We start from the raw sequence: 15296 nt of genomic DNA, 5'->3' as shown, positions 1-15296 counted from the left end.
GTTCCAGACAAGGAACCCCTCCGGGGAAGGTTAGGTCTAGGGTCACTAATGTATTCCTAGCAGAAAAAGGAGCTGACCATGGTTGTAAAACCTTTCTTCTTGAAAACATTATAGCCATCTGAATACAGTTATTACTCATTAAGAACAAGTTCAGGCCGAAGCAGTCCTGTGGTAAGCTATCTAGTCTCTTTGCATGCTTTATAGAAACTTTTGGTTGTTTCATTAATCTGTACTCACAGTTTAGAATATTGAGGATGTAGTGTATTTCACTCTCTTGTGCATGGATTATGGTGTTACCTCAGTACACAAACTCTAGCACTAATTTGCCCTAATTGGTGGTTTCTGTATGAATATGACTTAGCACCTAATTTTTTAAATGAGTCTGGAACAATACCATTAGAAATTTTAAGTTTTTATATTTAATTGTCATTTGTGTTAAACTTCTTGTCTTTTCAGGGGTAATAATTCAGTGTATGGGGTGGCCACCCTATGTTTTTACTTTCCATCTTTACTTCCTGTGTTCTGCCATTTCACTTGCTTACCAGCACTTTTGTCAGTGGAGTGGAAGGAGAAGAAATAAAATAAGCCAACTTTTAAAAATTGTTGTAGAGAAGACATAACTGGGACAGTTCTGATTACCTAATCTCTCTGGAGTTTTAAGACCTTTTTTCAATTTATAAAAATACTATTAGTTAAGGAAAGTCCAAAGTAAAAGTCTCTAGACTCCTCCCTCCCCATTTCCATTATCCAAATGAACCTCTGTTTTCATATGTCTTTTCAGAGCTATTTTATGCATGTATAAGTATTCTTTATTTTGAGCCCAAATGGGTTCATGTACATACTGCTCCTCAATATGTTTTCTTTACTTAAAGTATCTTTCTGTATTGGTACATTCAGATTTATTTCATTCTTCTTTTGACATTAAAAAAATTAATTTTTTTTAACAAGTAAATCATGTCTTTTACATTTTCCACTTAATGCTACTTGGAGATAGTTTCATATCAACACATTCTTTTTAATGTCAATATATTATTTCATTAATGCCTAGGTATACATTTTAAAAATCATTCCCCTATTGATGGACATTTAGTTTGTCAGATTGTTGCTACTACAGACTTATACAGTGAACATTGTTATCCAAATATATTTTTGTGCACTTATATGAGTAAATCTACAAAGTAAATTGCAAGTCATGAAATGATGAGATCAAAGAGTTATGCATTTAAATTATGATGTATTACCATACTGCACACCAAAAAGACTGTACTAATTTACATTCCTAATGACAAATGAAGACTTTAGGAACTACCTTGTTATCTTTGACAATGTCAAAACTGGAGAAATTATTAAAGAAGTTTTTTAATGGTTATCAAAGTTTACTTTGTGGAATGCAATTCTTGGGCCTGGTGGCATTTTTAATGTCCCAAGTGTGATAGCTCTTTGCAAACAAAATTTGATAGTGTATTTTTAAGCAAGTGTAGGACCTTGTCCTCGTGGACTGGCTAGATCCTATTTCATTTGCAAGTTGAGTTCGAAGTTATTATCTTAGTGATGCCAGAATGGTTAGTGATGTCAGAATGGAGACAAATTGCACGTACTGAAGATGAGTCTTCTGCTGGTGAAGTAGAAGAAAGACTGCCCCATGTAGGGTGATGTTAGACACATCTCCACTAGTTGCATTGGAATGGATAAAAGAAAATAAGAACCATCACCTCAGTGTCCTTGCTGGTAGGAAATTCTGTCTTTGACTTGTATTTATTTCACTTTAAAATATTCTTTTATTTTCTCTCCCAAACTAAAACTTCTAGTATATTTATTGATATGGGATCCCAAAGGGCCTGGAGGCATGAAATCCCTAACTGGTTTTATCTAGTTTATTCAAGCCCCCCTTCTTTAATTTAGCTTAAATAAGAGATAAGGTTCTACTTTATTCTTTGTGCTTTTTGGAACTATCTTTTGATTTTTAATGACAGTTTATTGTATCTTATAACAGCTTTTCTATGTAATGGTGTACTATATATTGTGCCAGTTATAATTCTTATATAGGAGTATTTGTATGCTTTTCAAAACTTTCCCCAATGTGCTCACAATCAGGTAAGATCTGTAGTGAAATTGCATCTTTTTCATTATCTGCATTTAATATCTATAGTTTACCGATGATGATACCACGAGCATTGTGTCTTCTGATCGTGCCAGTCACGGGCGAAAGGAGAGTGTGGTGAGCGTGGGTTGCATGCAAACAAATACAATGAGTTTTAAAATGACAACAATGTATGATCATGTGAAATCTATAGAAAAGTAAAATTTGGCATTTGATAAAATGAACATTTTACTCAAGTTTAGTTGGTAGCAATAATGAATTATAAATTTTGGGAAATACAGTAGAGGCTTTAGGTAGTTACTATTCTAGAAATCTCCTGTTGAGGGTGATAAATGTCTTAAATATGACAGATTTTCCAGCCCACAGGAAGCAAATGATCTCTCTGTAGCATAGAACTCTAATTATGATGAATAAAGAGCTTATTTTAGGGAGCTGTGATTTCATTTAGGAATCCCTTTACTTTTTCTTTTTTTTTTTAAACTTTTTTGAGTAGGTTAATTGCAGCAATTTCCTCATTTCATTTCATGATACTTTATCACACGGCAAAATTAAAAAAAAAAAATTTCCCCCATTGGCCAATGTTCTTAACTTCTCCATTTTCTTAACTTTTAAAACTTCTCACTTTTTTGACTGAAAGGTTTCTGCTGCTGACTATTTTAGTCGCTCCAATCGTAGGGGGAGTGTTGTCTCTGAGGTGGATGACGTCAGTATCCCAGATTTGAACAGCGTGAGTGTATTGCATGGGGTGGTTATGTTGTCTCAGGCTTGTGACTAACAGCTAATACATTAGCTATTTTAAAATTAGGGGCTTAATTTACTTTCTGGGAAATACTTATTTGAACATACTAACAGAAAATGCAGTATTTTTTGATTTTGTTTTGGGAATGTACTTATTAATATATACTTTCTTTTAAAAATGCTTTTATTCCTCTATAGAAAATTTTCCCCATAGAACCCATCACCAGCCCCAACAGTTATCAATATTTTGCCAATTTTGTTTTATCTACTTCTTTCCCTTTCCCTCCTTTTTTTCCTGAATTATTTTAAAGCAAATCCCACACATTATGTCATTTCCTAATTAATAGTTCAATATACATCTCTGAAAATTTTTCAGACCTGCTTATTATACCTAATGAAATATAAAAAAGTATTTCCTTAATGCCATCTAATATCTAGCCCATGTTTAGATATTCCTGATTGGTGTTGAATTTCCTTTTCCCTTTGGTTTTGTTGAATCTATAAAGTTATAGGTAGACTTTCAAAGTTGAATAATAAAATATACCACCTAGTAAGGTAGCACTAATTTATAGTAACTGGGAAGGATCTGAATAGATTTTAGACATTTGGATTATGGCAGTGTTTTGAAAAAGTGTGCCTAGTCATTATTTTCACATTCTCTGGGAACTGAATTTAGGAAAGATTGTCCAGTAGAGATACCTTGGGGCATTTGTCTTAATGAAGGAAACCTAGCCAGGTTTTAGGATCTACCTGCTGATCTCATATTAACAGCCTGATTTTCTCTCTCTGACACTTTCCTTCTGTTGCTGGCAATTGTGTTATTTTGCCCGTGGACCAATGGTGTCCTGATTTTCAAGCACTTTGAAGGTTATGAGGGGCAGCATTTCCTAATAGAAAAGTTAGACATTCATTTTTAAGAGATAATTATTTATAATAAGAACCTTACTGATGGTATTTAAATAGCTATTTTTGAACTGTTTTTATCTTAGAATATAATTTTAAGTGTGGTCCTTAAGTATTCTAGGTCATTGGTGCTCAAATCTGGCTGTGCAACAGTATCATCTTGCTATAGGTTGAATCAAAGACTCTGTCAGCCTTAAGGACTTTGTGTTCTACATAGTTCAAAGACTGGCTCTCAAGTCATTCCCCTGAAATATTACCGATTTTATTAATTTGCTTAGTGACCACTTATTTCCCATACGTATAGACAATTAAATTTATTGTGTATACCTGTTCTCTTAAAAACTTCGAAATCTGTTGGCCTCTAATTTGTGATGTTTGAATAAGTGATTATATACTCCTTACATTTATTTCTTGGCGATATACTTTAGTGACTACATAGAAGTGAAAAGGATGACAGTTTTTAAAATCTCCTCCGCCTCTACTACTTAAATACAAGGGTACTTCAAAAAGTTCGTGGAAAAATAAAATTGAAAGATAATATGCATCTTTCCATGATCTTTTTAAAGACCCTTCATAAAACTTTTTAATGTAAGCAAAAGATTCTTCAGAGCAGGGGTTTGCAAATTCCACTAGCCCTCTCTTATTTTACAGCCTGCAAGTCACTGGTTTTTACATTTTAAATAGTTATATGAGTACCTATATAATCTTGATTTTGCCTGTTGGCAAAACCTAAAATATTTCTTGGTCCCCTCTCTAGAGAAAAAATACTTTCTCTAATAGTATTTTTTAAAAAGGGTATGCTATAATTTAGCTTGTTATAGACAGAAAGGGGACTTGATGTTGGTAGATCCACCCTTCCCCCACACTTTTTTTTTTTTTTAAGTTTAGCTGTAAATCTGCATTTTCATGTGAAATATTCTGGTTTTAAAATGCTGACAATGAATTCAAAAATTTAAAAGATACTTTCTGGCTCTTTGTGGACCAAATATATGTTTTTCAGGCTGATAGTTTATTACTTCCAAGCTAGGAGGTGCTGAAGAAGGGCCATGCTCTGATTCTACAAAACTATACAGTATTTATGGTAGCTCTAGCTTCTTATCTTATTTTCTTCTGCATTGGCTTCATTTCTGTTCTGTAGGTTAAACTAGACTAAAGGAAAAGAATGTAAATGTGCTAACTTAAATTTGCTGATTGTTAGCAATTAAGCCCATTTCTGCATGGAATCCTCAGCCATTTTGCTTTAGGAAATTATTAGAATTGGTTATTCTCTTCCCTTCTGTAGTTGGAGAATCAGATCTTTTTTTTTCTTCAATTTTTTTGCCAGACAATTTTTGAATAGCATTATCAAGTCAGTATATATGTTTTTCCCCAATTTTTGAATAGCATTATCAAGTCAATATATATGAATTACAAGTTAACAGAGGATTAGGATCCAGTGACTACATTGAACAAATGACACTATAAATACTTTATTAGGCTACAGTTTTATAACTTAGTATATTAAACATGATTAAACTTTATTTCATTTAAAGAGCCTTTTCAGGCTCCCCCCCCTCCCGCATCTGGCAGACTCTTTGGGTCCTCATTATGAACATCAGCTTGTCTTTGCAATGCAGTTACATAGACCTCCTGGCTGTTAAATCCCTTGGGGCTTTTAGGATACTAGATTTCAACTAGCTTTTTGGTCTAAATGGAGGACAGCACATGATACAGCAGAAGTCTCAGAAGTGAGTGCTCAAGAGTCTCTGGCCAAGTCACTGCAGACAAAATAACTGGACTGCGGTGTGACTGCTCTGGGCATTTTTTGCTGGCTTAACAATCCCTGAGGTTTGGCGCATGATCAGTTTGCGTTGCGACAATTGAGATCTGTCAGAAGATAGTGAAAGTGATAGAATCGACACTGCGATGGACTAGTTCAGCGATGCAACCTCTGAAATGTAAGATTATTCCACGGTGACAGTCTATTAAAAAATGGGTGGGCTTGGGGGTCATTTTTGTGAGAGATGGATGTGAGGAAGGATTTCATATAGACTTAGACGAATGTTTTAATTTTGAGTGCTACTTGGCTTTTCTCTTTAATTCATTAGCAGGAAAGAGTTAGAAAATATTTGGAGGAAAATAAGGTAGTTTATTCAAATATTTCTTTCACCTTGAGGAATAACACATTAAATATTAGGCAGTGCATTTTACTAGTACAGATGTGATGGAGGATTATTCTTTTTTATGGCAATAATTGGCAATACTGAAGCACAAATTTCAACCACTGCATTGCCTGTTTTTAAACATTCCATATGTTCTTTTAAAAAAATCAAAATGAATTAAAATCAATTTCTTTTTTAGAGTATTACACCAAGAAGTAGGAAAAAGTTAAATATCTCAAAATATTTATTACTTATAAAGTGATTATTATAATAAAAGGTGTTTATAAACATGATGATGTGGGTAATTAAAAAACCACTAAAATCTTTTAAATATGAGGAAGTTAGAGTGAAGCGATCTAAGTATTGCTAGAAATAATGATGTTTCATGTTGTAATAATGAACTGAGGAAGGTTTTCAAACCTCATCTCTAGTTTGGGCTGGGAAGGTTGATCTAGGAATTAAGAGTCTGGGTATATTTTCATTTAGTTAAATGCTTATGTGACTTTTTCCCCCTAGTGTTATTTAGGATAGTATATTCAGGTAAGTAATATGAACACTGGAATTAAAATTGGTAAAACTGAGGTTTGGATTAAGCTCTGACATTTAGTAGTAGTTCAACCATGAGCAAAATCTTTCCTCTCTGAATTTGTTTTTTCCTTAGCTATAAAGTCAGGTTTTGGACTAGACCTTTAAGGTACCTCCCTTCTTGAAACATTGTCTGAAACAACCTTTAGGTCTATTACCAGAAGATAGCTAAATCAATTATGAGATGATAGGCTACTATGAAGCTGTTCAAGGGTTTGGATCCCCATACCAGCCAGCTGCCAAAAATGAAAATAAAATGAGTACAGATGGGACATGATTTATTTATTCATTCATCCAACAAGTTTTTAGTCTTTCTGTATGCCAGGCACTATTCTTGGTATTAGGAATAGAAAAAAGAACATGCAGACATAGAGCTTGCAATATAGAGAAAGATCAGATAATAAATAAATGAGTATATATCATAGTGCCAGGGAGTGACAAATGCTATGAAGAAAAATGAAGTACTTCCTCAAATCGCTGAGACTTGATAAGAGGAAAAAGTAGATACAGAATGTATGTGGAACACTTATTAGAATTTTTTAAGGACTTGGGAGTTGGTTGTTTCTGGAGATTGGAGATCAGAGTCTGGTATGGTAGGGAGAGAGGCCTACTTCTGATAACCTTTTGTGCTGTTTGAATTTTTTTTTTTTTTGGTGCCACATGTGCATGTATTACTTAAACAAACAAACAAAACCCCCCAAAATTCTTAATGATGTGGGGAAAAAATATTTTGATGATATATTTAACATGCTTTAGTCCAATCTGAACTTTTTTGGCTAAATGTACTAGTCTTATCTATGTGCCCTGTGTCCTAATAATGTTTAGAAATAAAGTGTTTTGGCTTTTGATTTTATCAGACTTTTCCTTTTGATATATACAAGATTTTTTTTGTATTAACATTTGCAATACAAAAACTTAACTTTATATGTAGTTTCTTTAATGTGGTTTAAATACCATGAAAAGAAAATCTTTCTAAAAGTTCCAAACTTTTGAGTAAACACAGCTTGATTATTCCATGTCTTCCTTAGGATAAGAATTAAAGTTCTTACGTTTTGTCTTATGTTTCTTAACAATTATTTCAGTTTTGGTATGTTTACTTTTAGGTTCCAAACATCATTGAACTTGGAGAACTCAAATATGATCACTTCTTTTTTTTCTCTAAAAAAATCAGCATGCTAAGCATCTTTCCTGAGTTTTATCTCTGTTCTTTCCTAGTTGGATGAAAAATCTGACAAACAATATGCTGAAAATTACACGAGGGTAAGTGTGTGTGTGTGTGTGTGTGTGTGTGTGTGTGTGTGTGTGTGTGTGTGTGTGTATTCCTAAGGGAATTAAGTTTTCAAGGTCAATTAAACTTCCTTTCTACAACTCGTTCATCTTCTGTTTTACAACAGTTGGTCTGGTGGAGCTAACTCTCCCTCCTCTTGTCTATTTCCTGTCCTTGGCCTCCTAAAATTCCTCTGAAGTTAAATCATGTGAATCCCTGTGAAGAGAAAAGATAACTGTATTTTATTTCCTTGAATGTCATCTCAAGCTTTTGGCTGCTTTTTTTGATTTTCATTCCTCTAGAAGTTGATCCTGAGAAGAAGCCATTAAACATTAAAAGTGAGGTGTTTTTAGGAGTGGTGGTATTTTAGTCTGTTTTGTGCTGCTGTAACAGACAGACTGGGTAATTTATAAGCAATAGAAGTTGATTTGGCTCATAGTTCTAGAGGCTGGGAAGTCAAAGATGGAGGGGCCACATCTGGTGACTCACTGCGTCGTGACATGTCTGAAGGCATCACATGGAGAGGGAGAAAAAGAAGGCCAAACTCTTTTTTATAGCAAACCCACTCTCAAGATAACAAACTCACTCCTGAAATAACAACATTAATGCATTCATGACAGTAGAGCTGTCATGACCTAATAATCTCTTAAAGGTCCCACCTCTCAACATTGTTGCATTGGGGATTAAATTTCCAACAGGTAAACTTCGGAGGACATTCAAACCATAGCAAGTGGTGACAAACAGGGTTTTCTTTTCTTTTCTTCATAGGTAAATTATTTCCTCAAGTAAAACAACTCCTTTCTAAGAGTTGCTTTGTGTTAAAGTCTCTAACTTTCTTCTGAAAGTGTTTTTAGGAAGTCAGGTAGGGAAATGATTTATCAGGATTGGTTTTATGCTATACCTAAGAAATAAAGATTGGCTTTGTCCAATAGAAATATAACAAAAGCCACAAATGTAAGCATATATGTAATTTAAAATTTTCTGATAGTCACATTAAAAAAGTAAAAAAGAAAAAGGTAAAATTAATTTGAGAAATAAATTTTATTTAACCCAAATATCCAAAATATTTCAACATATAGTCAATATGAAAAATTATTATTTATTATTTATTTTTATTTTTTGACTTTTTTTTTTTGGAGGCTGGCCAGTTTGGTGATCTGAACCCTCGACCTTGGTGTTACAAGGCTACACTGTAACTAACTGAGCTAACTGGCCAGCTTGAAAAATTATTGAGAAATATTTCATTCTTTTTCCCCTACTATACCTTCTAACTCTGGTATGTATTTTACACTTAAGTCTCAATTTGGACTAACCACATTTCAAGTGCTCAGTTGCCACACGTGGCTAATGGCTAGTATATTGGACAGCACAGATCTGTGCCTTTTATTAATCAATAGCATAATCTCACATTTAAACTAATTTTGGGAAGAATAGTCTAAATTCATAGAGATGCACAGTGTTGTTGCTCTGAGCTGCAAATAGTATCTACATCTTTAACAACAAAGTATTAAGGAGCAGTTTCATGAACTAAAGTAGGGGAAGTGCTAATTAGCATACCACTTATAAAGTTCTAAAATTGCTTTAAATTAATCTGATGTGCTTATCCCAGTGTTGTTTGCAATATAGCAAAGATAAACTTAGAATATAAACAACTTCCATAAAAACTATTTCCTTCTTGGTTAGTATGAATTCTAGGTTATGATAAGATGTTTGAGTTTAAAAATTATGCTTAGTATTATGCCTGGGTCCTTCTTTGGATACTTCCTCCGCCAAAGCCAATCGGAATTGTCCATCAATTGCACTTGGGAACTTCTTGACCACACTATATTAGTATATCCCTCTGAAGCCCACATCTACCCTTACCACCCTGCCTGTTTTTAGTTTCCACAGCAAACATATTTTTGAAGAAACAAGCTTTAAAAGTGTCATATTTCTTTCTCTCTAGCCTTCATCTCGAAATTCTGCCTCAGCAACAACCCCTCTAAGTGGAAACTCATCTAGACGAGGAAGTGGGGACACCAGCAGCGTAACAGATCCAGACACCTCCTTAAGTGAATTGCGGGTAAACCACAGATTTTGGTTTGATTTTTAAAAACAGTCTTTTGGCTTCTTTGTAGTAAACTGGAACTTTTAACATTTAATGTGACTTAGTAGAAAAACAAATTGTTAGTAACAGTTCAAAAATGTTAGTTGGATGTTTCAGAGTCTAAAAGGGAGAAGACATTCTTTTTTCTGTTCTGTTTCCTGAAAGTTTGGTGGTATTAGAATGAGTTCTGCTAATTCACAAATGCCAAAACAACTTTGTAATGTATGTAAAGTAGTTTTTTCAGAAATTACAGGCCATATTTTAAATGGAAAATATGTGGATGTACAAAGAAGCAGCTTGCAGTACTTATTAGTCTTTTGAGCCATTATGGTATTATTTGGCTGCTTGAATACAGTTATCTCAGTTTTTATGTTGCATTTGGGTAACAGAAATACCTGAGATAATGAAAAGCTTATTTGAACTGTTAGCTGAGTCTCCATCCTTATTAATAACCCTTTAATTTGGACAATAAGAACTTAAAAAATATACAGGTACTCCTCAACTTATGATGGACTTACATCCGATAAACCCGTTGTAAATTATAAATATTGTAAGTTGAACATGCAGTTTATGGACCTAACTTACTAAACATTATAGTTTAGCCTAGCCTACCTTAAACATGCTCAGAACACTTACATTCGGCTACACTTGGGCAAAATTATCTAATGCAAATCTTAATATTGAGTATCTTATGCAATTTATTGAATACAGTACATTATGTTGGGAGTTTCATACCACTGTAAATACGAAAAGGTCCTAAGTCAGGGACCGTCTGTATTTGAATGTCTATTTGCTGAACCTGCTATTTTTGAGGAATGGGGGAGGGGTAGTGAGAAAAATTGCATTTATTCGTTCAATATTTATTGAGCAGTTGGCCCTGGAGATTTAGGCAGCAAAACCTATTCTAGCCTTCAGGAGCTCTCTGTCTCATAGGGAAGACAAACGGATACAAAGCAATAAAACCAGGTGGTGTGATACTATGGTAGTAGCAAGAATAGGCTAATTCAGAAAAGCATCATCTAAATTTGACTAGAAGAGATAACAAAAGGCTTTTCAGAGAAGATAAACTCTGAGCTAAGGTTTGAAGGAAGAATAGAAATTAACCAGGCTCTCAAGTTGAAGTAGGGGGAAGGCTTTCTCAGAGAGATGTATTTGGAGAACCAGAAAGTTATCTGCATAGCAGAGTTGCCAGAGAGTTGGATGAGAAGTGAGGAGTAGTTGTGGGAGAGAGAGAAGGCTGGAAAAGTAATGAGAAGCCAGATCACAAAGCATCTTACATGCTAGCCTGAGAGGAATTCAATTTTACCTTGACAACTGTGGAATATTAAAAAGGGGAGTAGTACGATCTCATTTGCATTCTTAAAGATAACTTTGACCACAGTTCGGAGGAAGCATTGGAGGCCAGGAAAGCAGTAACCCTGTGGTTGAACAGTGAGGATGAGGTGAGCAAGTCAAAACTGTGAAGGGAGAAAATATAAGAAACTTGCTCTGAAGTGAATATGAGAGGCTGGGAGTTGGTTGGGCAATAGGTAGAGAGAGAGAGAAGATTAAGAGAAGATTTTTGCTTTCTTTTAAAGGTAAGGTAGATTATTATTTTTATTGCTTGGTTTGAGTCAGTAGAGAGAGAAGTTGAAGGTTGAGGAAGGAGAGGGGGAGGATAGATAACGGAGCAAAGGGCCTGAGTGGGTAAGAGAGGAGTTCTGGGCTCAGGTGGATGGGCTTGCTTAGACTGGAGGTCCCCTCTCATTGACACAGTAGAGGAGGAGGTAGGGATGGGTGGTGACCGAATAAAGTTGTAGGTAGGGTAGGAATAGGAGGCTGGCTTCTGAAATGGGATGCTTGTGAAAGTGGGCTGGGGATAGGAGAGGATGGAAAGGTTTGTAACAGTGGCAGAGGAGAGCTGACCCAGGCCAGCATGGCTATGGCTTTGAAGGTATCAGTGTTTATTGAGCTCTTACTCTGTACCAGTCATAAGTGCTGGGGGTGCAGAGTTGAATAAGATATACTCTTACCTTTAGGTTCTACATTCTAGTGGGTAAAAATGACAAGGCCTTCGAACCTTAGACTTGGCTTGCTCTTGTCATGCTACTTGGCTGCTTGTTTTTCTTTCTTGAGAGAATGACTTCCTTGAAGGAAGTGAGATTTTTGTATCCTAGCACCTACCTGGCTTCTGATAGGTCCTTGGTAAATGTCTGTTGAATGAGTGAAAATGAGACAAGCCTAGTAGGGAGGAAATGAAGGGGGCAGGGAAAATACCAAAAATGTGTGTAATTGGCCTTAAATCATTGATCCTGCTTGTAATTGCAAAATTACAGTTCTATATTTTAGGGCCCTGTGGCAAATATTTCCCAACTAAATCGAGCATGCAGAATAGACCTTATATAACAGGATCAGGTACAAGGGAAACAATATTTTCCATGTAAAATTTGGCCTGTTTCACTTTACTTAGAAGGATTTTGGTGACATTTGAAGCAAATACTTTTCTTATTACTTAAATGGTGAGCGTGGGATAGAATATCTTATTTGACGTTGTGTTCAAAATATTTGTGTTTCATTTCCCTCCCCTTATCCCTTTCTCCCAAATTAATTGTGGTCAATAACTAAGTCAATGAAAGATAGCTTTGATCATATCCATTTATTATATCTTTTAAAATGCATGAATCAGTAAAATTTGCTGCTTATAACTAATTAGGAAGTATTTTACTAGTTCTAGGTGAAGCACTATGCTAAAAATTACTTAAGTGATTTATAAAATTGTAAAAATTGTATGTTTAAAAAATGTAATGATTTATATCGCTTTTTTCCACATATAGCCCTGCCCCCATTTAATGCTGTTTTCAATAGAATTTAATGCCAAGAAAACATTTAACACTAGATGGACTGCTTTGGACCTTTCACCAGTCCTACTATCACCTGATCTATTTGCCCCTTTCAGTGGTTTGGAGTGGGAGTTATATTATTGTACTTTGATTTTTCTGCTTTTAGTATGGGACATATAAAAGTAAGTTACATTTTCATCTGAATCCTTTGAGACTTAAGATATGTTTGTACATGGTTTTATGCAATGGTTCATTCTTATGTCCTGCAGGAGATCTATGACCTTAAGGACCAGATACAGGATGTAGAAGGGAGATACATGCAGGGGCTTAAAGAACTAAAGGTATCAGGTCCCATTCTGCAGCGCAAGCATGCTGTGTATGCAGAAGTGTTGGTATTGGTGGTTTCACAAGTTCTATTAACCCACTGCACATAGCTTTACTAACAGTGTTTGTCTTTCAAGCACGTGCTTAACCTGCAATGCATAGGAAAGGCAAACTTTCAATCTCTGCTTATGTGTAAATGTTTAGTATACTTTTTGGAATATTCAGAAGACATTATACCTTGCAGTTTCTAAACATTGTAAAATACTTGTATGTCCCTTGTATCTTAGCCATACAAAATTAAATTTGGCAAACACCTAAAAAATATTCTTAGAATATTTTTACTGAGAATTGGATCTTAAAATTCTTCCAAGCTAAATGAAAAAGCATTGCCTATTTCTGTCACCAAATTCAGTCAAAATTAAAAGCAGGAGGAAGAAACAACAGAAAGAGCATTATTATAAATATCCCTTCTGCAGGAAGGAACCTGAAGACTTGAAGCCTATATTTTCTTTTTGTTTAGATTTTTTTACTTGTAGGTCAAAAAGGATTACAGAGATATAGTGCCTCAAAGAATTCAGAGGTAAATTTAACTGGGCTTTATGTTTTCCCATCAAGGAAGACTACCAGTTTCCAATATAAATGTGTGAAGTAGATATTTTGGTTGTAAATGGCATTTGGTTATCATGCTCTTCTTTTCCCCATGTTTCGTTATAAAGCTCAAGCCTACTGTTGTGAAGAAACTAAAGCTTTCTCTGAACACATGTATTCAGCTTTGAAATAGAAATATGCACCAGGTCTCTAGAAAAGTAAAAGTAAGATATTCAGAAAGGTGACTCAGGATCTGCCCAAAGGACAAAGCATGATAGACCTCATGGGCAAAGCTTTCGTCATCTTCCCTGGCATGATTTGAAGTAGCCCAGCTATCCGCAAACACCTTCATGCAGGTGGTGTGGTCCATAAGGAACCCATAGTTAAAATTAAGGACCAAAAAAGTTGGGAAGTCCTATGGGAAGCCCATGAGGAAAGCCTGGAAGCTCCTGATACAGCAGTGTAAGGTTGTCATTAAACATCAGGAGAATTACAGTTGGTCTTTTTATTTAGTCTTATTGCTTTAATCTTCAGGATTTAATCACCCTTTTAAAGTTTTAGAGATGTGACTTTTGGAAATATCTTGGACCAAGGGAACAAATCCAGTACATTAAACAAATATACTCATATTAAAGTCTCATATGTAACAATGTATCAAGAAAGCAATCAACATTTTTTCTTATATTTTAGATGTACCATTTATTGCGTTCGCTGAAGGATACAAAAGAACAGATTAGATTTGACATTTGAAAAGATAATATCACTTGCCAGTGTATAATTGAACTTGACATCAGATTATGTTTATCCTTGAAATGACTTAAGTGGTAGAAAAATCATAAAAATAAAAAAATTCTCTGGTTATTGGATCAAGCATGGTAGTGTGATGTATCCTTTTAAAGAAAAATGTTGGTTCATTGCTTATGACATTTTTTATTATTATGCTTGCTTTTGGGATGCTTTTTCCTATCCTCCCTTCCATACTTTCTTTAATCAAGAAAGTTGATCATTTATTAATATTACAGTATTTGCCACATGCCATACTACTATATAGTGTGTACTATTACCCAATAAGAAAATGCAGCAAAATATTAGTGAAAAACTTAACTGACCTAAAAGATCCTTGATGATTCTATAAATTAAAGGATTAAACCCATTTTAAAAACTATTAAAATTAATACCTTACTAAATTTTAGTATAGAATTACAGCAGCAAATAAAAGAACATAGTAAGTCTATATCTAGTGACTGAAAGCACTAAGACGCATTGTAAAAAGTCAAGCCATGGAACAAAATGTAGAGTATATAATTTATGTTGAAAATATGAACAGAGCAAAAGGTACATGTGTATAAATGGATAGGGAATGGCTTGAAGGATACTCCACCAAACTGATAGTACTGGTGTCTCTGGAGGGAGTGTGGTCAAGGAATACTTTTGCTCTATCTGTATTGTTTATTTTCTTTCCCAATGAAAATCTTATCATGTTTTGCTTAGGTATTTTTTAAAGCAGCTGTTATTTCAACCAGTAGATAACATTTCAGAACTATTAAAAATATTCTTAAAAAAATCTAGCTTCACCAGTTACTATCTGACCAACCTTAAGTTACTTAGCAAAGAACCCACGTGAATCAGCAAAGTAAAAAAGAGTTTAGAAAATACTATGTATATGTAGCTGGTACCATGTTCCATTTATGAATACTGAAGATGTGTTGGTTTGCTAGACAGTTGATTAGGCTATCTGTTTAAC

General features: G+C 34.6%; 1 protein-coding gene across 7 annotated transcripts in view; it reads left to right on the top strand.

The window, feature by feature from the left end:
* LRRFIP2 (LRR binding FLII interacting protein 2) overlaps positions 1-15296 on the top strand; it is a 102635-nt gene that overhangs the window by 52259 nt on the left and 35080 nt on the right. For all 7 annotated transcript variants that reach the window (XM_063114793.1, XM_063114791.1, XM_063114789.1 and 4 more), the window contains 6 exons: positions 115-171; positions 2150-2218; positions 2739-2828; positions 7684-7728; positions 9681-9797; positions 12910-12981. In XM_063114793.1, the coding sequence (XP_062970863.1) occupies positions 115-171; positions 2150-2218; positions 2739-2828; positions 7684-7728; positions 9681-9797; positions 12910-12981 (450 nt within the window). The remainder of the gene's footprint in view (positions 1-114; positions 172-2149; positions 2219-2738; positions 2829-7683; positions 7729-9680; positions 9798-12909; positions 12982-15296) is intronic.

The sequence above is a fragment of the Cynocephalus volans genome, chromosome 11 (assembly GCF_027409185.1).
Source record: "Cynocephalus volans isolate mCynVol1 chromosome 11, mCynVol1.pri, whole genome shotgun sequence".
In the NCBI taxonomy this organism is placed as follows: domain Eukaryota; kingdom Metazoa; phylum Chordata; class Mammalia; order Dermoptera; family Cynocephalidae; genus Cynocephalus; species Cynocephalus volans.
Note: the sequence above shows the minus strand (reverse complement) of the source record. Positions and strands in the feature narration are given on the sequence as shown.